At 39.3% G+C, this 24,687-nt stretch overlaps 1 protein-coding gene across 5 annotated transcripts in view; it reads right to left on the reverse strand.

Moving 5' to 3' along the window:
- Window positions 1-24,385, reverse strand: part of kalrn (kalirin RhoGEF kinase) — a 612,442-nt gene extending 588,057 nt beyond the window's left edge. For 3 of the 5 annotated variants that reach the window (XM_033024025.1, XM_033024026.1, XM_033024024.1), the window contains exon 1: window positions 23,601-24,385. In XM_033024025.1, coding sequence (XP_032879916.1) covers window positions 23,601-23,667 — 67 coding nt within the window. In that variant the 5' untranslated portion in view covers window positions 23,668-24,385. The remainder of the gene's footprint in view (window positions 1-23,600) is intronic. The other 2 variants (XM_033024029.1, XM_033024027.1) reach the window with 2 other exon arrangements.
- Between the last annotated feature and the right edge of the window lie 302 nt (window positions 24,386-24,687).

Here is a 24,687-nt window from a genome sequence, read left to right on the forward strand (position 1 = left end):
ACTCTATTCCTACTGATGGAAAATCTTACATCTACTAATAGCTGTTCAAAGGAAAAACACAAATCTAGATCAGGAGTTAATAATAATTTTGTGGTTAAATTACTAGACTAAAAATTTGGACTAACAATTAAAAGACACTTTAAATTCCACCACAACGGCTGGAAATTAAGCAACACGGTTGATCCATGAATAGCCTACATGGAAGAAAGACTTGTCATTATCTGGGGTTCAACATATTTGTAGTTGATTTTACTTATAAATCAAGACTGCTGGGAAAGGCAATACTGCCCATATCCAATTGATGATGCATTTTAAAAATCTGTTTGTCCTCTCTCCACGCATGCTACCTGGCCTAGTGAATATTCCAGTTCCAGTTGTGATATTGTTTAAAAATTGAGCTATACTAAATTTCTTCAACAAAAAAAGCAATTGCTATGGCCATAAAGAAGCATTACTTTAAACCCCTTCTTGCCCAAGATTTAAAAACACAATTTTACTGCTTGAGGCAGAATATATTTATGTTTACATCCCCAACCACTTGCATGTTGAATATGCTAAACACTTAATAACTCCTCAAAAAAAGCTTCAACCTTCCACCAAAAAGAAATCAACAAATATCTCTGGACACCAACAATTTACTTAAATGTCACCTCATGTGCTACTTGGTCAAGTTCTGATTGTTGATCTTATTTCATGTCTGATGCTAACAATTAAGTTTACCAATTAAAGTGGCATTTAATATTAAATATTAATATTAACGAAACACAAAAAGGCAATCTGAGAATATTTCAGAGGGATAGTAAAGAAAAGGTTAAATTCAATGTGTAGGGAGGAACTGCAAATGCTGGTTTAAACCGAAGATTGACACAAAAAGCTGGAGTAATTCAGTGGGACAGGCAGCATCTCTGGAGAGAAGGAATGGGTGACATTTCAGGTCGAGACGGGTCTGAAGGATCTCGACCTGAAACGTCACCCATTCCTTCTCTCCAGAGATGTTGCCGGTCCCACTGAGTTACTACAGCTTTTTGTGTCTACCGAAAGGTTAGATTCAGTTTTGTTTTAGATTTTTGTTTTCTTTCATTTTGCTTCTCTTTAGCATCTCTTACTGGTCTCGGAGGCTGAGAGGATGCCTGACTGAGTGTTGGAGGGTGAGGCATGATTTGATAGAGTAAAGGCTGAGGGGAGATCCAGAACATGATAAAATATTGAGATGTATAGATAGGGTAGACAGTCAGAACCCTTTCCCCAACCTGGAAAGATGTGCGGGACAAGTTTAATTGTACGAGACTGATGGCTCCCTGGAATGCGCTGCCAGGAGGTGTGAAGGAAGGAGATACAGTAGTAACATTCAAGAGGCCTTTAGGCAAGAACATGAGCATGCAGGGAATGGAGGATATCCATCATGTATAGGCAGATGGAATTAGTTTAATTTGGCATCATGGTCAGCACAGTCATGTGGGCCAAAGGTCTGTGTGTCATGTTCTGGTCATTCTCCAATTTCCTTTGGAGAAAGGTACCTGGAGATCTATGTTTTCTAGACTACTCTCTTCCTCATTTTACAGTTTAACATGTTATATTATCTTCAAAGTCAATTGGACTTGCAAATTTTAAGTTTAATAATTGTAAATTTGTTTTAAAGCTGCTATGTATTCACAAAATATTATATAGTCAAGGACTGGACATGCTATATTTCAGTCTATCTTACTGAAAATACTTTTTCAGTTTTTAACTAACTAAGCAATAAATGAATCGTTAAATGTTCTTTCCATTTTATTTTTGTGTTATGTCCAAAATAAAACTTGATTCAGAATTGATTCAGAACTTAATTCTTGATTAGTATGGATGTCAGAGGTTATGGAGAGAAGTCAGGAGAATGGGGTTAAGAGGGAGAGATAGATCAGCTATGATTGAATGGCAGAGTAGACTTGATGGGCCTAATAGCCTAATGCTGCTCCTATCACATGCGATCTAAAAATTAAAAGAAATACCAAACAAAAACTGTGCACTAAACTCTTCAGATGTACTCAGTGCCTATACATTAATTAGTGTCATATTCAGTAGTGTTCGCATTTATCTTTAAACAAAACACCCTTACCACTCATGTTCCTTCCATTTTAATGCAGAGCATTTCAACTCAATATAGTCAAAATTATGTAAATAACTTCAGTTTTGTGAAATAGATGCTTCTTCCATTACACCAATCATCCAGCTGCAATAGAAGTTGAATGTGATTTAAAAGTGATAAGATAATAAGTGATACTTACGGAATTACATTTAATTTAACATGCGTGTAAGTACTTACCTTATCGAAGAGGATATATTTAGCAGTTTAGTTTAGAGATACAGCACGGAAACAGGCCCTTCGGCCCACCGGACCCGCGACGACCAGCGATCCCCGCACATCAACACTATCCTACACCCACTAGGGACAATTTATTTTTTACATTTACCAAGCCAATTAACCTACAAACCTGTATGTCTTTGGAATGTGGGAGAAAAACGAAGATCTCGGAGAAAACCCACGCAGCTCACGGGGGGACGTACAAACTCCGTACAGACAGCACCCGTAATCGGGATCGAGCCCGGGTCTCCGGCGCTGCATTCGCTGTAAGGCAGCAACTCTACTGCTGCACCACCGTGACAGCCCAAGTTTAAGTAAACAGGATCAGGTAATTTACTGTGTGTAACAGAAGAATACAAAATGACAGTTAGAAGGATGAACTTTCACTGGGCTGCAATCAGCTTTTGAACAAAACTGTTTATTTTTATTTTTGAAAATATGTGAAAAACAAAAATGAAAATGGGAAAATTGTATTGAAAGTGTGTACTGAGGACAAAACATATCCTACAGTATAAGCTTTCCCTCGTGCTTGTAATGGCTCTAATTAAAACACTCTTTCAGTTGCTCCAGTGACTTGTCCTGTCCATCCCTCATTCATGGATACTGAGAACAATGAAAATAAAATAATTGCCTGGAAATTCATCCAAGTCATTATAAATTTTGGAGACAGAGTACAAAGCACTGGCATTAGTATGTAGTACTATGTAGTAAATGTAGTGCCAATGACAACGGACAAGTATCTTTAATGCACTGATGTCATGGGCAACACTGCAATCAGGCAGAAATGTAATGAGACAAAAACTGACACCAAGCCAAAGAAGCTACCGTGGGTGGCAATTAAAACCATGGTTTAAAAGGTGGTTTTTAAGAAAGCTCTTAAAGGAAGAAAGTGAGGTTTATGAAAAAAAAATCCAAATCTGAGGTCAGCATGATGAAAGCAAAAATTCCACCGGTGAGAGAGGGGAGAATGGGGAATATACAAGAGGCTAAAATTAAAGAACCACAGGATTGTCAGATGCTTGTGAAGGTTGAGAATGTGAGATTTTTTTTCTACAAAAAAAACACCCGTCACAGGTCTAAGAGAGAGTTTTATCAGCTATGTAGTATTAAGAAAATTTGTCTCAAAATTCGTTCCCTCACAAATTGGAGCACTAATCCAGAGCATCTGAGCCATACTAATATATGTTTTGACAACAGTTACCATGTAATAAGGCAAGCACATTTCTTATAGGAGAAGCAGAAAAGATAATGACCAATATTCATTATATTTAATCCACAGCTGCACTTAAATGCATCTAGTCTCCTGCTCTTAAAAGACTCCTCTCCACATAGACAGAGCACTGCACTATGCATTTTTAGGTGTAATGTGGGGGAGGCAGAGGGAGGGAAGGAAAAAGCCTCCCTCCTTTCCCATTTGCCTGACCATAACCAGCAAATATTTGCTGACAAGGCATGCAGTAGATGAGGAGGAAGCTGGATCGTGGTTACAGTGGTTCAATCAACTATCTATACACAGTGATGTACCGCACCAGATGGAGCAGTGTCTGAAGAAATAGCATGAGATCACAAGAGAAGCAAAGATGAAAGCACTAACACATCAATTTGCATTTCACAGAACCTGCCTGAAAACTACAAGCTCAGTTAGAGGGTGGTGGATATATGGAATGAGCTGCCAGAGGAGGTAGTTGAGGCAGGTACTCCAACAATATTTAAAAGACACTTGGACAGATACATGGATGGGAAAGGTTTAGGAGGATATGGGTCAAATGTGGGCAAAGTGGATGAGTTGGTCTGAAGGGTCCATTTCCGTGCTGTATGACTATGATTCTACGATGCAGACACTGCTCATCTGGTTGTATCACACATTTGACAATTGCAGGTAGACAATTGATGAAAGATCGTTATACCTCAAGTTTTAGTTGAGATAGTTGAGCACAAAGTATTTCCTTCCCATGATTTCACCTCCTCCAGCCTGTGTCATGTGGTGATACAGAGTGCCTATAATTTCATTGTGAATTAGCAAAGATGAATGAGAATTTGCACACACCATGATGCCCACAAATTCTGATTTGGTGGAATTTCAATTACCTAATATTAACATCATTAGATTTATGATAGTTTGAGTAGTAGAACCATTAACGACATGCCACTGTGGAAAGGAAGCATCACGTCCCCCAGATGATTACAACAAATGTCACCATTTCAGGCATTTAGTTGAATTAAGAGATACAGCATGGACAGAGTCCCTGCTGACCATTGATTACTCACCCGTTCACTCTAGCTCTATGCCATTCCATTCTCCCATCCACTCCCTACGCACTAGGGGCAATTTACAGAGGCCAATTAACCTACAAAACCACACGTCTTTGGGAAGCGAATGGAAACCGGAGCACGCGAAGGATACCCATGCGGTCACAGGGAGAACATGCAAACTCCACTCAGACAGCAGGATCGAACCTGTGGCACTGCGAGGCAGCGACTCTACCAAATGCATCACTGTACAATTTTTCAACGATAAGGCTAAGTAAGCGACCCACAGAGAAAGACAGCTGTACTTCAAGTAACCACAGAAATGAATTCCCATGAAGGATCTGATTGGTAATTACAGAGCAATGGAACTTGCCAGTGCAGACATATCAATCCTTGAAATTATCCTTAATGTAGGCTGATTAAAATCTGTAAAGGTCTTTGATGGAACCAAATGCTTACTGTGGATAAATACTTATTATTTGCTGAGAAATCCCATAAACACTGGTCAAAGAGTGAAGATCGATGTGGTGCTTGTGCTCCATTAGTGTTCACAGACACTGGCTAATCTCCGAAAGCAATGAAAAATTGGGAAGGTAATGTTCTGAATGCATACACTTCTTTTTTCTAAGTTCATCAGTTGAAGCTCCCAACGGATCATGTCCTAAATGTGTGATCTTGCTGAACATTTCCTTGAAGATAAAATTGAAGGGATTCAGTGACATCTGCATTTGATATCCACTGGTCTTGTAAGGAAGAGTGCCACCTTGTTGCAAACCCTTACCAAATAATTGGAAGCTCCAGTGGTTGTGGTATAGCCCCTTACTTCCAGATGGTAGTCTCCATGTTGGGAGTCTTCAAGAGATTTTGTGCATGCTAACAGTAATTCTCCTCCTTTTCATCCTGCTAGAAGACCCCAGGAAAGGGCTGAATTCTCTGGTTCTCTAGGTTGTGCTCAAGATAATGGATGGCAATGAAGCATGAAACTGTACCTTGTGAATACTAGTGTACAATTCCAAATAAACTAATGTGGAGTAGCTTGAAGGCATTCACCCTTCACTTCTGCTGGTTCTGTGGCTTTATTAAAGAACACTGCTACACAGAGAGAAATTACATGCCAAAAGATAAAGTATTTTTTCCCCATAAACCAAACTACCTGAAATATGAAAACTATTGCAAATAATTCAGACAAAAGAAAGTCATGCATGCTGTCTAAATCATAGCATTATTTTCATGACTTCTAAAACCTGAGTGAATAGACCTCACAATTCGAGAAGTATTTGAAGCTGTGTCTGCAGAAGATGCAGATCTCCATCACCACTGACTGATTGGTCCTTACAGATGTCAAAATAAGAGCATAGGACCCTCTGATGCCTTCCATCCCTCCTCCTCAGGAACTCATGTGCCTTGGCTGCAATCCCCGTCTTGCAGTTCCAGCAGAACCACAACATAAGTACTCACGGCAAAACATTTTAGCTGTCTACAAGTAATGATCTACATTCAAAGTCTCCGTGGTCAATAGAATAGAATTTGTAATCATTTGCAATTGTGTGAGTAACTCTTTAAACCTTGTTGCTGCACAGTACAAAAATACTATTAAAAACTCTGTTGTTACTGACCAACAACATCTAGTTTAGGGCAATATTATGCAATTACTCTCAGCAATCCAATCATAAGAATTATCATCAATATATGCCAGTTCAATGGTGAAAATGGGTCATTTGTGCATAACACAACAGGAAATACCTGCTCTAATTTTCTGGGTAGTACTATGCAAACTGAAAAATGTATTATTATATTGTGTAAAAAAAAAAATTTCAAGCACAGTGCAAAAAACAGCAGCATTAAATGAAAGACTTTTTCACAATTGGAGTCAAGATAGGTCGATAGAAATGACATTATCTCACTAAATGACAGAAATGTCTTGAAAAGCTGAATACCTATTACTTTTGTATGTTGTAAGGGGTTATTTAAAGAGAATACTTCATAACATATAGTAATTCGGGCCTTCTGTGTGGGATCCTATGAAAAGTCTTCTAAAAATCCACGTACACTCCATCCACGAGATCCCTCTTATCTATTCTACTACATCAACTTCTAAGAACTCTTACAGATTAGTCAAATATGATTTATCTCTAATACATGTTTAATCCTTTCTGAGCAACTCCGTTTTTGTGGGGGAAAACAATACCTCGATGAATTAATTGTAGAATTTTTTAAGAAAACAAGCCTCCTAGAACTATTCTACCCAATGCCAAAATGTCCATCAACAGCACTGCTATTAAGTTATCTAAAAAAAGCAGTGCGAAGGAGATTCACTAGGCTAATTCCTGAGATAAGAAGATTTTTGTACCAAGAAAGACTAAGTGGTGTGGTCTGTATTCCTTGAAGTTTACAAATGAGCTATATTCAACTATATTAGATTCTAAAAAGGTTTGGCAGGGTGGATGTTTGGAGGTTTCGGAAATCCCCATCTCCCCCTTCCCGTACATATTAATCGTGGGGTCACATTTGGTGCCTTCCAATTTGCAGGATCAACTCTGCAAGGTACAGAATTTTGGATAATGATAACCAGGCCATCTTACATCTCCATAAGTCATCTCTTATCAAAACAGTTGGATTAATATCATCTAATCATTGAGACTTTAGTTTTTAGGCATTCATCTCCAAATAGTTCCTTTCCCAATACCAATTTCTTTTACTTCTACTGTACTGAATCCTTATTTTCCAGTATTTCCAGTATTTCTGGTAGGTTTTCTCGTGTGAAGATTCACACGTAGTATTTATTTATCTTCACTGGCAATTTCTGCTTTCCAATTCCAAGTTCTACTGTCTTTTTAAGGATGCACATTTGGCCTGGCTAAATGGTTACATACCAACAGAAACTCTTTTTTTGCTGTTTTTTTACCTTTCTCACCAATTTACTCTCACATTCTATGTTTCCTTTCTTTATCAAAGTCATGGTCATTCTTTGCTGGATTCTAAAAGTACTCCCAATCTGCAGCTTTTGATTTCTCCAACTACGGCCGTCATTTTTGGGCACCTCGCTCAGAGCCCCCCTCCGCCGCATGTGTGCCGAGGATTTTTCCAGTCAATGAAAAATGACAGAGATATTAATGATTTTACAAAATTCCCCATTCTCTCTGCTGCCCCCGCTGGCGGCAGAGGGGATGGACTATAAAACCAGGAAGTGGTGTGCCTCAATCAGTCTCTACAACATGGAGGTCTGAGCTCTGAATGACTGAACAAATGTCTACACAGCTGTGAGTAAGTATTCTTAATGTGGTTTGAAAATGAAAATATGGTTATGGTTAGTTTGAGGAAAAAAGCACTGCCTGCAAATGGTTGTTTGGGGGGGTTTGGGTTGAGTAAAAAGGCATTCTCTCTCTCTCTCTCTCTCTCTCTCTCTCTCTCTCTCTCCCTTTCCCTCTCTCTTTCTCTCTCTCTCTCCCCTGTCACTCTCCCTTTCTCTCTCTCTCTCCCCTCCTCTCTCTCCCCCCTCTCCCTCCCATCCCCCCCCTCTCCTCTCACCCCACTCTCCTCTCTCCCCCTCTCCTCTCTCCCCTCTCTCCCCCCCTCTCCCCCCCCTCTCCTCTCCCCCCCTCTCTCCTCTCCCCCCCTTCTCTCCTCTCCCCCCCTTCTCTCCTCTCCCCCCCCTCTCCTTTTCCCCCCCCCTCTCCTTTCCCCCCTCTCCTCTCTCCCCTCTCCTCTCCTCTCGCCCCCCTCTGCACTTGGTCTAGTTTTATATAAAAACTCTCTGTAATTTCTCCTGTAACCTATAATTCAACCACTTTTAATGTTGTATCTTTCTACCTTTAAGGAATGCATGTTTGTTGTGAATCAGGCATTATTTCTTTAATTACCTGTCCACAGACTCTCAAGCAATTTACCGATTGAAGTACACCACTTTCAAACATACTAATATCAATCCCTCAGATGGCCCTTTTACAACTTGATTATTAACTGAACCACTTTCTGTTGCACTGTATTGGATCTAAAATAGCTTGCTCCCAAAGCAGTTTCTCAATATATTGATGTACAAATCTATCTTGTATACATTTCAGGTATTTGTACCGTTCACTGATAATACTAGTTTGATTTGCCCAGTCCATTTGTAGACTAACCTTCCTCGTGACCACTGTTGTTACCTGTAACTGCTACATTTCGGCATTTTCTTGTCAACTTAATTATTGCTGTTAGAGGCATGTAATCAACTTCCATTAATGTTTTCCGCCCATACCCACATGTTACATTTTGGTTTCATCAAAATCAAATCTGCTGAGCCACAATCCTTCCAAACTACTCTAATGTCATATTTTATTAACAAATGACCTCACCTCCTTTTCCTTTCTGACTTTCCTTCCTAACTGTCAAATATCCGACAATATTTTGATCCCAGTAACAGTCACACTGCAGCTTTATCTTTATCTTGCACTAAATATTGTACCCTTTATCCATTAGCCGTTTACTGTGGATGGCTTGATTGCATTCACATATGTTTCTTTGACTGGATAGCGTGCAAACAAAAGCTTTTCACTGTACCTCGGCACAAGTGACAATACTAAACTAAAAAAAATTAAACACTATTTTTGCAATGGCAGTTAAATTACTCATTTATGACTATTTGTGTTGTGAATTTATCCACCTTGTCGGGGTTGCAGCACATATTTAGATATAATGCCTTTAATATAAAATAATGTAGGACCTAATGTCATCAACAATTTAATCAGAATAAATATCAAAAAGATGCAGCAATCACCTGTTCTTATCGGATCAGCTCGGGTAAGCAATCACTGACCTAACAACATGAGGTCTCAGAGCTTACGTCTGAAGAAATTCAACAAGCTCCAGCAATTGTTGAGCATAGCGCTCAATATGATGAGCGTTTGTCAGCACTGGGCCTGCACTCGCTGGAGTTTAGAAGACTGAGGTGGGGGGGGGGAACCTATTTGAAACATACAGAATAGTGAAAGGCTTGGATAGTGTGGATGTGGAAAGCATGTTTCCATTAGTGGGATAGTCATAACCTCAGAATTAATGGACGCTCTTTTAGAAAAGAGATGATGAGAAATGTCTTTAGTCAGAGGGTAGTGAATCTGCGGAATTCCTGCCACAGAAGGCTGTGGAGGCCAAGTCAGTGGATATTTTTAAGGCAGAGATAGATAGATTCTTGATTAGTACAGGTGTCAGAGGTTATTGGGAGAATGCAGGAGAATGTTTTTTGGAGGGAGAGATGGAGCAGCCATGATGGAATGGCAGAGTAGACGATGGGCCGAGGACTAGATGGCTCTTTGCCTTTATCAATGATACCAGAGTTTAGAAAATTCAATTCATTCCATTTATGTAGTGCTATTTATACAGTTCATCAGAAAATAGCAAATTATATGACTCCAAGGGGTAGTAATGGCCACCTCTCAGAATCAATCCCAGCTCCTGTCAGTGCTGACTAAAAACAAAATGTCGTGTGGTGAAATTCAGTGGTTCAGTGAAGACTGAAGGTAAAAATATGACTAAAAAAATCTACTACTGGAAAAGACCACTCAATACTTGTGTCTGAGGTCCTATTGAAAACAATTGCAATACGATTTAAAAAAGATCTACCAATTTCAAATAATTCCACTGCCCTGCCTCAAATCATAAATCACAGAATCAGGTGAACTCGTTGAGCTCATTAAATGCAAAACTCAGAAAGTATCATTTATAATCAACAATGACAACAATAGTACATTGCAAACTACAATATTAAGGGAAAGAACAACCTTTTAACTCAAACGAAACAAGCTGGTGATGTAGTTCTGTTTATGGGGCTTCGCAATAAACAGGTCCATCAAAGGCATTGACCTGCCCACCATCGAAGGGATCTATAAGAGATGCTGTCCCAAAAAAGGCAGCAACATCAAGGACCCACACCAGTCTGGCAATGCTGTCATTTCATTCCTACCATCAGAAAGAAGGGTTATGAGTCTGAAAACTTCAACATCCAGGATCAGGAATAGCTTCATCACAACAATTATCTGGCTATTGAACACTACAAACTCAAACTAAACACCAAAACTACAAAGTGCCTGTGTTGCACTAAGGATTTGGGTTATGTTTCTTTTTGTTTTGCACTACATTGAACTTTTTGGTTTGTTTGTTCATTATATATTTATTGAGTAGTATGTTTACAAACCTGTTATGCTTCTGCTGCAAGTAAGAATGTCATTGTTCCATTTCAGGACATGACAATAAAACACTCTTGACTGGAGTGGTGAATTAATTGTAGTGGTGCTTATCTATGGATGCACAAACTATGTTTTGTTCATTGTAAAATGCTGTGCTTCATCTGCTATTTTGTTATTGTGCTCGGAGAATGCCGTCAGAAGAACAATGGAAAGTTATTGTCTCAAATTCTTGATCTCCAGTTATAAATAAAATTAATTCATGTATTTAGAGAAACAAATACAGTTCCAGCATTAAATAGATCTTTACTTGAGATCAAAAGGGTACATTAATCCTCAAAAAGGGTTAAATCGATTCATCATATACAAATATGCTAATGATGGTTACCTTAGTCACATCTTATTAGCAAAGATAACCGAAATAAGTACATAATATTATTGTGTCATATCTTTTAAATTAAAAGTTTTTTTTCGTATATTGTGTCAATGAAAAACATAGAGGCTTCTAACCACTGAGATCCATTGTGCAGCTTTATTCTGTCCTTGGAAGAACAAGGAGAATACAAAACTGCACAATCTCTTTAGCTCAATTAACTGGCAGAAAATTCTAAAATAACTTGCCAGCTTAGCTAAACCGGACCTGACACCACATTTGGTATTTCAAGTCCTAAACAGGATCTATGGGAGTACTTGGGCTACATAACAAGTGACTAGTGGGATAGAGAAAAACCCGATATTCAGATTTTTTTAAATTTCCATTAATTAACATTGGTCTCCCTCTCACAAAAAAAGGCAAACTGCAAAGCAAGATAAAATGAATTGCTTTTCAGAAACATTTACTTTTTGCCATGATTAGATAATCCTCTTAATGCCCCTTTTACCATCCCTGCAGCCGTACTGGTTTATCATATCCAATTAGCCATCTGCCATTGCTGTATTACCTCCTGATAGAACATACTACTATCAGGCAATGACCATGGGCAGTCTATCACCCAAATATTGTTCAATCTGTCAGACAGGTTCTCAGCAACATTGTTCTGAGCCAATGATACTCTGCAAGATACAGATTGCCAATTGTGAAAAGGAACAATGGGAATAACCTTTCCACAGCCACCTTCTTGTGAGCTCCAAATAGATGCCAGGGCCTCAGTTACAAACGGCCAATTTTTGTTTTAAAGCAATAAAGCCCCACGCTATTCTTTATACTCTAAACGACAGCGAGGATTTTTGGTAAATTATCACTTAATAAATGTCAGGAAAAATCATTAATCAGGCTGAGAGAAAAAGGTCACATGCTACATTAAATGGTACAACCTGACATTTCCTAAATAGAATTGAACAATAACTAAAACAAGAACATGGAAATCACTGTCATGTGGGCAGTAAACTTCTGGTTGTCTATTAATAAAATAAAATTCAATCTGGGTAAGTTTCAGTTTCAATAATTCTAGAAAGGAACAAAAATAATCAAATAAGAAGTAATACTATGTTATTTTCACCTTCATATCCAACTATAAACGAATGATGAACATGTTGTTTTAAATTATAAAGAAGCTGAAAGCAGATTTATCTATCTTAAAGGATTGGTTTTAATCCTGCAGCAGTTAGGACCGCTGATGTTCTTGTCATTATGGACAGATAAAGGAGGCAAAGACATGATGCTTGCCCCAGGCCTTCTCCAAATGACATAAATGTCATTGTATCAGGTTCACATTCTCATTTTCCCTAGAGTGCCCAGCTGCTTGGGAAACCTTGGGTTTAGGTCAGATGTACAGCATGGAAACAGGCCCTTTGCTCCACGCTAACTATCGATCACCTGTTCACACTAGTTTTTTGTTATCCCACTCCCTGCACACACCAAGGAAAATTTACAGAGGCTAATTAACCTACAAACTCACACCTCTTTGGGAAGTGGGAGGATACCAGGGCACCCAAAGGAAACCCCTAGATTCACAGAGAGAACATCCAAATTCCACACAGACAGTGCCCGAGGTAAGGGTCAAATTCTGGTCTCTGCCGCAGTGATGTCGCAGCTCGACCAGGTACCCTGGGTCAGAGTGTCAAGCAGCATAAAATTAAAGGCTAAAAATGTAGGAATATATCTCTATCTCTATATAACTAAAAGTCTTTGTCTTGTTTGTGCCCACAATGTGTCTCTGTGTCAATCTGGTTAATTTCTATCTTCTTCCAAACGCTAGGCCACAGCCTTGCCATTTTCACACATTCTACTCACATTTTTTCCATAGAGGCGATAAACATCTTTCCGTGGCATTTCCACCTATATTTCCGAAGTTATTAATTGTTGAAATTTTGAAAACAGCCCGATTTCCTCAAACTCACACATTTCGGGAAAAAAAATCCAAGTGACGTCACAATGCACTCGTAAGGCAAGATGGGCCACTCCGGGAAGGAAGGGCACTCCAGCACTCCAACCCCCCCCCCCTCCCCCCCTCCTCCTCCCCCCTCATCCCCATGCTCTAACCCCCCATCCCCACCCTTTCCCCCTCCCCTCACACCCCCCTCCCCCCACCCTTTCCCCCACCCCCCTCCTCCCCTTCCCCCCACTCTCCTCTCCCCACCTCCCCCCTTGGGGGAACGGGCGAGTGCTGAAATATTGCGTTGGGGGAGCAGACTTGGGGTCTGCACTTGGTCTAGTCTATTCCTAAATCTTTGAAACTAGAATGTTTATTTTACAACATCCAAAATATTTTGTACAGCTAACCTTAGAGTTTTGACTCTCTGTGTCTCTCCTTCTGAAAATCCTGGTTAGTGTGTGGCTGAATACCATAGACCTCCATGGGCATCTTAGCATAGCACCTGCAATGGCAACCATTCCAACTTGCCTTTTCTTCATACAAATGAGTTAAAGATCATAGACCACAATTTCTGTGCTGACCCCAATGCCAAATTAAACCCCATCTGCCTCCAGATGATCCATAGCCCTCCATTCCCGACATGTTCATGTGCCTGTCAAAAAGTCTCTGAAACATTACTATTGTACCTGTCTCCACCATTACTCCTGGCAGTGCGTTCTGGTCATCTACCGCTTCGTGTAAGACTTTGTCCCACACGTCTCCTTTAAACTTATCCTCTCTCACCATAAAATTATGCCTTATAGTAGGTATGTTGCAAAACTTACCTTCAGCGATGCTGCAGTTCTGTCACTGCCCGTGTGCGCGACTTTGGCGCCTTTGAGAGGGGGGCGGGTTTAAAACGCGATTTTCTCTAGGCTATTGAAATCGAGGTTGTTCAGCCTGCTTAGTTGCTGACGAAATATCGCTGCGAAATTTGTTCGCTGCAGCTATTTTTAAACTAAATTGGGTTTTTTAATTGTTATAGTAGATTAAAAATCATCCTCTAAAGCCGCGAAAGCCGACAACGGGACGGGTCTTATGTAGGGGACAGGGCAAGGTAGGTTGTTTATTTTTACATTAAAAAGTGCTTCTTAAGATCCCTTTATTCAAAATTTAAGTTGCGAGTACGTGACTTGGGGGCCCATTCAAACCCGCAGTATCTTTCATGCCACATATAGGCTTCAAATCCACCGCAATGGCAACGTTCCAAACCATCGCGTTCCAGAAAAACCCACTCGCAAGCTGATTTAAATGGCCATTAATTTACAGCAATTGAACACTAAATCCCTTCCATTTGGCCTATAAATTAATGTCAATGAGATTTAAAAATCATGTTTTAGTGTGAATTCTTGCGTGAATGTTCTTTGGACACTTAGGCTATTTAAAAATGTTAATCTTTTCTTAAGAAATGGATAGATGTTTAGATCTAACTAATTATATGCTTTAATTTCAAGTCATCCAAGTAAGATTGTTTAATATTTGTTTCAGAATGCTTCAATCTACAATAACTGAAAATGTCTTTCAGTTCTCTTAATTTTTAATAAAGCTATGGCCATTTCACTGTCCTTGATCACAACTTTTGTGTTAAGTCAATGGAAAATCAATAGGGAACAAGATGCTAATTTCTGAGTATGAAAATGGCCATAACTTTTTTTAATACTGAAGATATTAAAGTGAATTAGGTGTCAAATTAAACTTCTTTTTATGCTTTATCTGATGGGATAAATTGCATACTTGATTTTTTAAATCTCAAAATTTTGTAACATTGCTACTTATAGTATTTAACATTTCTCCCCTGCAAAACAGACTATCTACCCGATACACACCTATCATAATGTTATAAACTTCTATCAGGTCTCTCCTCAGCCTCCTGCACTCCAAAGAAAACTATACAAGTTCAAAGATTGAAATCCGAAGAAGAGTCCCGAACCAAAACGTCATCTATATATGTTCTCCAGAGGTGCTGCCTGACCCACTGAGTTACTCCAGTACTTTGCGTCCTTTCAAGTTTTTTCAAATCTCTCCTTTTAGCCTTTATACCCAAAACAGAATGAAGGTGGAAAATTAGATTAATTAACCATAACCTTCATTCTGATACCAGCAATCATCCTGCTCTCTCAATACAGCAGGTGATTTCTTGGATTTGAATAAAATCACATTCCATGCAGTTTATGCCTCAGTTTTTACTGAAGAGTGGTCATTATTCTAACCACGGGCACACTTTGATATTAACTGCAGAAAAAATCCAACTCTTTAGCAAAGGGGATAACATCAGCAAATAGTCTCCAATGTGTCCATAAAGCCAGGTAACTAGTTTTTAAATCATTGTAAAAAAATAATTTTGTAAGACTAAATAGGCCAGTGAATCGCAGTATGTTTGAAGTTGTGTATGTTGCCTGGTATTTCACACTACTGTTTCATAGAACTATCTCATACCCCTTCAATTGTTTATAAATAGTACTTTCCTTTGAAAAAAGAATGATTTAATTTTACTGTAAATATCCATGACATTATTTAGAGAACACATAGCTTTATGCAAACTTATACTGATCTAAAGCATTGCAACAAGCTGAGGGATAGTGTTCACATAATTGCTGCTCATTCCTGGCACCCGTTTCATAATACTACTGAGATTAGGTTTGTAAATTTTGTATCGACATCTGAAGCAAATGCACCAGTCATTGTAAAATGCTACAAAAATTATTATTTCTTCCAGTTTTCCTTCTGATTTTCTTCGTGACTCCTCTTCTGAAATCATTAAATCATGCAGTAGTAGTGTCAGAAAGAGTAATAATCATCTGTCGTTTTGCTCAAGGGTTTATTTTACAGTTTTAGCCTGAAGAGGAGTAGAATACATATTGAAACAATTCAAAATACTGGAGAAAACAATTTTACCAAGAACCCAAGATTACGTAACTAATATACTGCTTTGTATTTCCTGATGCTCTCCAACAAAAGTGGAAATAAAATTGATAAAAGCTGAACACTAGTTATTTTTAACAACTTCCTCACCAGAAGGTCACAACAGCTGTGAGACTACTACCACTTGGGGACACCATTTCACTACAAATGGCAGCCACACCTGTTGATGGTATTATCTTACAGTACTAAAGAGGGGTTATTAAAAAGCCAGAGAAACTCAAATATTATTTTGATTGTCTTACAGACTGTAGCCATAATCCAACCGCTATAAATTCAAACCTTAGCAGTTCAAAAAACAGTATTCAAAATACTGTTGACGGCAAATAAACTCAATGAAAATCTTAGGACTGAAGTCTAAAGAAGGGTATCAGTCTGAAGAAGTGTCTCGCCCCGAAAAGCCACCTATTCACACTTTCCAGAGATGCCACTTGACCTGCTGAATTACTCCAGCACTTGTGTATTAACCAGCATCAGCAGTTCCTGGTTTCTACAATTTGATTGCTCCACTGCGAAATCTCAAGGTTTGCCTGGGTCTGAAAAAGTGTCTCGACCTGACACATCACCTATCCATGTTCTCCAGAGATGCTGTCTGACCTGCTGAGATACTCCAGTACTTTGTGTCCCTTTGTGTATTAACCAGCATCTTTAGTTCCTTGCTTCTGCTCAATAAAAGTCTTTACAGCACAAGAATCCTCATTCTTTCATTCCAATTTAGGTTACCAATTTCTCAATCTACCTTTTGAGATTCACAACGTTCAAAGTTCATAGCAAAGTGATTTTTTTTTTTAAAACAGCAGAAGTGTTCCATGAATGTAAAATTGATGTGATCCATGATAAGTATTCAATAACATTATGTCAACCGAAAGCTCTGCACAATCTGCTATGCTTGCTTCTTGGTTATCTGAGCCAGAGAAAAATAAGAATTCTGCCTTTAAAAAAAGTATTTAAAATTAGTCAAAGTTTAAAACTGAATATTTGAAGAACATTTTAAAAACATGTTAAAGGTCTTGACTTTGGGTGGAGGAATGATCAGTAATTTCAATGCAAGCCCGGATAAAAATGAGAAAGGAACGAGACAAAGGTACTCACACAAAACATTTTTCCTAAACAATTGTTTCCATTAGAGTTTAGACTTCAGTGATTACAGCACAGAAACAGGCCCTTCGGCCCCGACCGGCAATCACCACGTACACTAGCACGATCTTACACACTATGAACAATTGACAGACGCCAATTCAACTACAAACCTGTACATATTTGGAGGAATGAAACGGGGCACCCAGATAAAACCCATGCGATCACAGGTCGCACATACAAACTCCATACAGACATCACCTGTTGTAAGGATTGAACGCAGGTACCTGGAGCTGCAAGGCAATAACTCTACCACTTCCCCGCCCCACTGTTTCCTTCCACGCAACATAATGAGATCAACAAATTTAAAAGTAATAGCAATATAGCTGCTTATATGAAAACAATAACTTAACTGTAAGTGGGGTTAACCGAAATAGGAGGTAAATCATTTTCAGTATCCAGTACCTGCATGCAGGTTATTAAATTTGCCATTTACTACTTTGCAATAGACATATCAGAATCTCCCATTTACCTACTCAATTAAATAAGAACTACTTTCAAGAAACGGGTTTGTTTTTATATTTCCATTCACCCCAGTTTCAAATGTAAATTTAAGTCTGAATTTGATTCAGATCTGAAGCCTCATTTGGTAAAGGAGTCAAATTGCACCACCAATTTATATATAATTTAGAGTTTAATTAAATATTATTGATATATTTTAATCTTTGTTTTGGTAATACATATTGAATAAAATGAAATATATAGAAATAATTTAATTTAACAACATTATTAAAAGCACCATGTGGAAATGCTGTCATTTATGTTCCTCTAATATTCTCAAACGAGCCAGTTGTTCATTAAAATCATAACAGCTGATCTGGTCCCAGGCTGCTCTTAAATTATCGTCTAGAAAGTAAATACAAATGCTATGGGCTGATTCAACTTTCTCTGGGTGAAAGTTTTAATGCCTATTGTCAGGAGAAATTATTTATGTGAATACTGTCTTCATTATGGTTGAAATCTATAACATATGATGTAGGCAAATGTGGTCATGTCTGATCATATTGTCGGACTACTTATATACAGTGCACCATGAATGGTAATAATGTTCTGCGCAGACTTTATGCATATATAATTATTTTCAACTTCTTACACTTGCAACAATGAAAAAGTGGAGGAGTGTTTTCCTTACAAATTTGATGAATTAAAAGGCCTTGTGTTAGCCAACTTTCTAACTAAGTTAGAACATTGTGAGTTCAAATAAAAATCAAAAGAACAGTGCAAATTCTTGGCTAGCATTCAATGCTGATGCATTAAACCAAGACCTCATTTGTCCTTTACTGTGGATATAAGTAATGCCATGAAACTATTTCAAGAAAGAGCATGACAGTTTTTCCTTGTGTCCTAGCCAAGTTGAGCATCCATCTTTACAACAACACTGTTATTGCTCTATTCTACGGAACTCTTACAATTGCAATAGGTTTGATAGCAGATACATTTTATTAAGCTTGAGTATTTATGTCCGACTGATATATTTCAAAGCAACATTGTATTTAATGTTCTCACATTTAGTTCACTTATTACAAAAATGTTAGTTTAGTGTAGGTATAGCGGGCACAAAATCAGAATGCACAACAATTTGATTAAAATAAGTAAGTAAACAGAAATTATGGAACAAAAGGACTACACAAAATAGGTGTGATCAGCAAAATGGGAACATGGTATGAATTCAAGACAGGTAGTGGTGCTGAAGATGTGAACCAATAAATAAACTGATGGAAGAACTTGATGGTAAAGCAACACCTGTGGAGGGAGGAAGGAATGGTTGAGGTTTTGGGTCACCACCCTACATCAGTGCTGAGATTGTAGAGGGAAGATAGCCAGTAGGAAGTGAGTGGGTGGGGTGCGGCAGGGGCTGGTAGGTGATAGGTAGAACCAGGTGAGGGGGGGGGGGGGGGAGGATGACGGATAGATTGAGCCAGTTACCAGGATCGGTGAGCTTGACTTGCAATGACAGATTGGATTGGCCGAGACATCTTTCCCTGGAGGGAGAGGGAGAGAGGAAGGGGGGGGGGGGGGGGTTGCGGGTTGTGGGTCAATGAAATGAGCTGCCAGAGGAAAGGGTAGAGGCAGGTAAAATTACAATGTTTCAGCATCTGCAGTCCTGTATCTCCATGTCTAAAGAGGAGAGGGGGGGGGGGGGGGGGGGGGAGAGAGAGAGAGATCAATGGGTGCAGAAGTAGTGAATAGATAATGGCTGTACATCTTCGAGATCCTGGCTGGGATTGAACTGGGAGGCCTGAAATCAGAGCTGGAAACCACATGGGATATGATGACAACATATAAAGTCTTGATGGGAATGGTGTCAAATAGTAGTACAAACAATAGTGGGAGAAGAATGAAGGGAAGAGAGGAACTTCTTCAAAGTCAGCATGCCTTGAAGAGAACTTTCAATGAAGTAGTAAAATGGAGACACAAGAGGCTGCAGATGCTGAAATCTGGAGCAAAAACTGCCAGAAGAACTCAGCAGAGCAAGCAACATCTGTGGGAGACAGAGCAATGGTTGATGTCTTTGGTTGTGACCCGGCAATGGCAGCATGCAAAAAAATAATTTCACTGTACAAGTATATGTGTGATAAGTGAACCAGGATTGAGAGTGTGGACGTAAGAGAGCCAAGATGTGTACTGACAGCTGGAGGCTGTTTTGCTTTACATAAATGACATCCATGAAAAAGTCGCAAGTACGAGCAGACTATTCGCTGATGATTGTTTGCTGTACCATCCAATTAAGTCAGCTGATGATGAAGATGCTCTCCAAAAGGATCTCGATACTATGGTTGAGTGGTCACAACAATGGGGCATGCAGTTCAACCCTTCCAAATGTGAAACTATGCGTGTCACCAGAAAGAGGAATCCAGGTGAAACATCTTACAATATACTTGGTGCCACCCTTGAAGAATCCAAACAAACCAAGTATCTTGGCATCAAATTGCTGAATGATCTGCGTTGGAATGGTCAGATTCATCATGCAACGGTGAAAGCAACAGGTGTCCTAAACTTTCTGAGGCGCAACTTTCATCATTGTTCAACTTCTGTCAAGGAGAAGCTATACTTCACCCTCGTTAGACCTCATTTGGACTACGCTGTTGCAGCATGGGACCCATACACAAATAAAAACATTTCTTCCATCGAACGTGTCCAAAGACAGGCAGCTCGATTTGTTACTAACACCTATGAGAGAGAAACGAGTGTCACCAAACTTCTGAATTCTCTGGGGTGGAACCCTCTCCAAGACAGACGTGAAGCTCACCGTTTGACCTGTTTTTACAAAATGTTAAATGGTCAGCTCGACATATACTACAAGACCTACACCAAACCCAAACCAATTAGGAGCAGACGAGAGCATTCGATCCAATTTCTGATCCCAGCTACAAAGACAGATGTATACAGCAATTCGTTCTTCCCCCGCACAATTAAAGCATGGAATAATCTCCACCCAACTATAGTTACCCAACCAGATGCAACTAAATTTAAAGTAGCTCGCTCTTCCCAATAACCCTTTCTGGCTTAAGCCCTCCCTTCACCACCTCCAGTTTAAATTCCATTTGGAATATTAAGGAGGACCAAGAAACCAAGAACCGAGAGGCCTGAAGCCTCATGAGGTGAAATCACCAATTTCAGGATCAACTGAGAACCTGGCAACATTTACAAAGTACCAGTCACAAAGTCAATAGCAGCAGGTAGGAACCTGGAGTATGACAGGCTGGGTCCAAAGTTCAAAAAGCAGCATTAAATTCCAATAGGGAAACCTAACAAACTCAAAAAGTAAATCAATTCAGGAGCAGTAACTTTGATGGCATTACATTAGCAGAGGCGAGGGCTAATAATTTGCCAATTTTCCACAACTGTAGAAGCAGGCAGGCAAAATGACTGAACACTTTGAACAACCACACAGAGATAGCCCCAATAGTAGACAAGCCAGAACCAGTAAGGCATGCACATTGGTTGATTAATCCAAATGAAAATTGAGCATATTAAGGATGGAGCTTTGGAAATACAAATGATTTGACACATAACATGACATAAATGTGGCTGAGAAAATGGCTAAAATGGTAGGTACAGAAAGTAAGTGTTGCATAAAAGTGTTAAGAAGTGTCCATAATTGGCAGGGACTTAATATTTATGGTATTAGATTGCTGAGTAAGTGAAATGCTGGTCAGTGACTAAATGCAATGTAAAATTGTATGTTATATTTTTAGCATTAAGATGGAAACACGTCATAATTTTTAACTTTGATTGCTTCAGATCATTTTGAATAATGTTATGTGTTTACTTAAACAAAACTGAACAAGCATATAATTATGAACATTGCAAGATATTGCTACTCTATAACAATGAATGAAGTTATTAAAATTATTTCTTATCATTGTCAACATTTATAAGAGGCACCAGGATACCCATTTGATTTGTTCAACTGCAATCATGTGGGACTAATGCAATGTACCAAACTTCTGTCAATATCTGTGTCTGATCATTATTCCCCATAATAATAAAATGTATTTTCATTGTACTTTTAAAATGTTTCTGAATTTTCAGCCTTAGCTATGGATATAATTATTTTGAACATTTGTCAAATAAAATAAGACCAGCAAATCATTCATGACTTTAATTTGTGTTCATTAGCATAGCATAGCATCAAGCAAAGATAGAGATCTTGTTGCGTTTTTCTGAGACATTCTACCACTTTAATACTAATTGCAAAACAACGCTACTAGTTTCATATTCACCCATTACTAATAAAATCTGATTAGTGGCACAGCAAATCCAACCAAACTTGTACTCAAGTAATGAATGGTTGATTGATCACTGAGGGTGGCAGAAGATCACCAAAATGACTGGCAGTTTAGGTCACAGTCCATGGTAATGAATCTTGAGCTTAAAGGATAAGAGCACACTCAACGTTTCACACTTTAATTAGAGCACAAAATTCAATTTAAGTTTCTTCATAAGTTGTCAAGAATAAAGCAATATGACAAGACTAGTCCTGAATCTCTCCTGAATGTGCGTTACCTTTAGCTATTTGCACGCCCAGGAACAAGCGGCAGCTGTGTGTCCAAATCCATTAAATGAAAGGGATTAAAACAGATGCTGCTCTCACACCTGACACTGGACCACCACACAGGGGGGGAAAAAACACTTGCTCGAAGCACCACATATTTTATATTCTAAAAAAGATTTAAATCGGTGAATGCAAAAGGATTTTAAAAAAAACTATTAAGCATCTGCTGGGGTAGTGAAAGGAAAATGGCACTAAAATTCCTTCACCTCCACCCCAAGGTACCAGAATCTCTTTGCACCTGGATTGGGAGTATTTTAGGTTAAGAAACAGGTGAAGACAATTTCATCAACTAAAGTAGTACATCATCATGCATAATGGTTATGCATATATAAATGTGTGTGTGTGTTAGATATATGCATGACATTATTGCCCATAATTATGATGACATCATAATTATGTTCCAGTGCCGTTAACAGACAGGAGGAAATGTTGGCTCATACTATGAGGTGTCCGTATAGGTATCCTTCTACATTAGCATGTTGTGGGTGGAGAATATAATTGGGTTCTAGTATTCCAATCATCCGATGAGGCACAACTGAAAGGTGACTGTTGCCTTTATTGATTATAAATGGCAATGTTTCTAGACTCCAACATATTCACAAATAAGTGATGAAGGCGGAGCCTGCCATAGTTATCCCGAGCCAAAACGCTAGCTGGTGTAGAGGGAACGTTGTATTGGGTGTTTGAGGTACAGCTCGATGGCTACTCTCGGATGAGTAAAAACGGCGTGGCATTCAACACAATTACAGCTGTTTAATTCGCTTGAATAAAACTGAAATCCATATGCATTTTTATTATTTGAAAAGCAAGTAAAATGCTTCCGTTCAATTCTGGCACCGAAATTAGTATTTGCAGAAATAATAATAATTAATCGGTTGCATTTTTTCATCGCGTGATTCTGCACAAGATAATAATTTGTCAAAAACGACATGATCTTGATTTTCTAGGAAGCACAAAGCGCCATTGACTGATTCCATAGACTCGGCCCCGCAGCTGACTAGTAGTATTCACAAGACATCACAAATGTTTTTTTTTTCTTTTAGAATGATAAATGTTATCATCACCCCAATCTTTAAATAAAAATTCAGAATAATACAGACGCTCCATAACCGGATGACTTTTGTCAGACACACGTTGCTCAAGATTTTATTCTGCTGCATCAGATTTCCTGAAACCGTTTGTTTCATTGTTTAATGTTCACAAGCATGAATACTACAGACGAGTCGGCCTGACAGCGGTGACACCTACTCACGAATTACGATAGTAATACAGTGGAGAGACTGCTGCATGCAATAAGCAGGACAGAACCCACGTCTCCCTCCCATCCTCACAACACCTAACCTCTCCCCCAAATCATACCCCCACCCCCCACACCCCCTTACCTGTCTTGAAAAATGCCGCGATGTCACCATCGTTGACGCACTCGTCCGTCCCTTCTGCGGAATTCATCGTTCGCCCCCAATGCAGAAAATACAAAAGAATTACATCCACTTCAGCTACAGACTGAGCTCCATGTTCAGCGCTGGCTGTCAACTGTTGTTAGGTGGTGGTGTTTAGGAGAAAGCTGTGCTCGACCAAACGTCTCTGCATTTGTCCTCTATTGTTCAAAGGCGCCCTCCTCTCTCCGGCCGCAGCATCACAATACCAACAACAATAGGTTACACATGGGCTCGGCTCAATGCATTGCCACCGGTGACAGATCCTTCAGACCACAACTTGGAGCCACAGATAACCACTCTTGTCAAACGAGACGTGCATGAACAGCGAATAAACTATTTCAACGTAACTGCTGCAAAGCCCTCGATGGAAATTATCCCAATGACAAGGGGCCGGGAGGAGCCAAGAACACCGGCCGTCGGACGGTGTACATTTTACGGCGAGTCGGCTGGAGGAGTAGAAGAAAATGAACAGAAGCGAAGACCGCGGAGAGTCACCGAACAACAGCGGGGGTCGTCAGTGATGAGAAGAAAGCGGTCCCTTGTTTTAAGAAACTCTTACCTCACACTGAGAGCAATGGTGAAAATCCCCGAAACACAAATCAGTGGCTGGGATTTGCAGTCTGGTTGCGCCAAGGAGTGGCCACACTGCGCCTTCTAGCGTTTGTCGAGGCACTGAACCACATCCGATCCCTCTCGATTTGTGCATTGTAAAAACACAATTACGATCTGAGCAGTCTATAATTCAAATTAAATGTTATTTTACGCAAAATGGCGGAGGAGGGCTGCATACATTTAACCATGTACTAGAAATAAGAGTATTGATCAAGAAGAAGGCTGTTGACTATTGTATAACTTCATTAACATTGAAAACGGGTTTAAAGGGAAACCCAAATCATTGTGAGTTGTAATTTATTTAACTTGTTAATGAGATGCTGGAATAAGGCAGTCCCCGAGGATCCGGCCCCACCTGTTGTCCCCAAACACTTGGATTGTTGAGCCACAGCCCATCTGCTCAACATTAGTCCCCGCA

Source organism: Amblyraja radiata, chromosome 7, assembly GCF_010909765.2.
Source record: "Amblyraja radiata isolate CabotCenter1 chromosome 7, sAmbRad1.1.pri, whole genome shotgun sequence".
NCBI lineage: Eukaryota > Metazoa > Chordata > Chondrichthyes > Rajiformes > Rajidae > Amblyraja > Amblyraja radiata.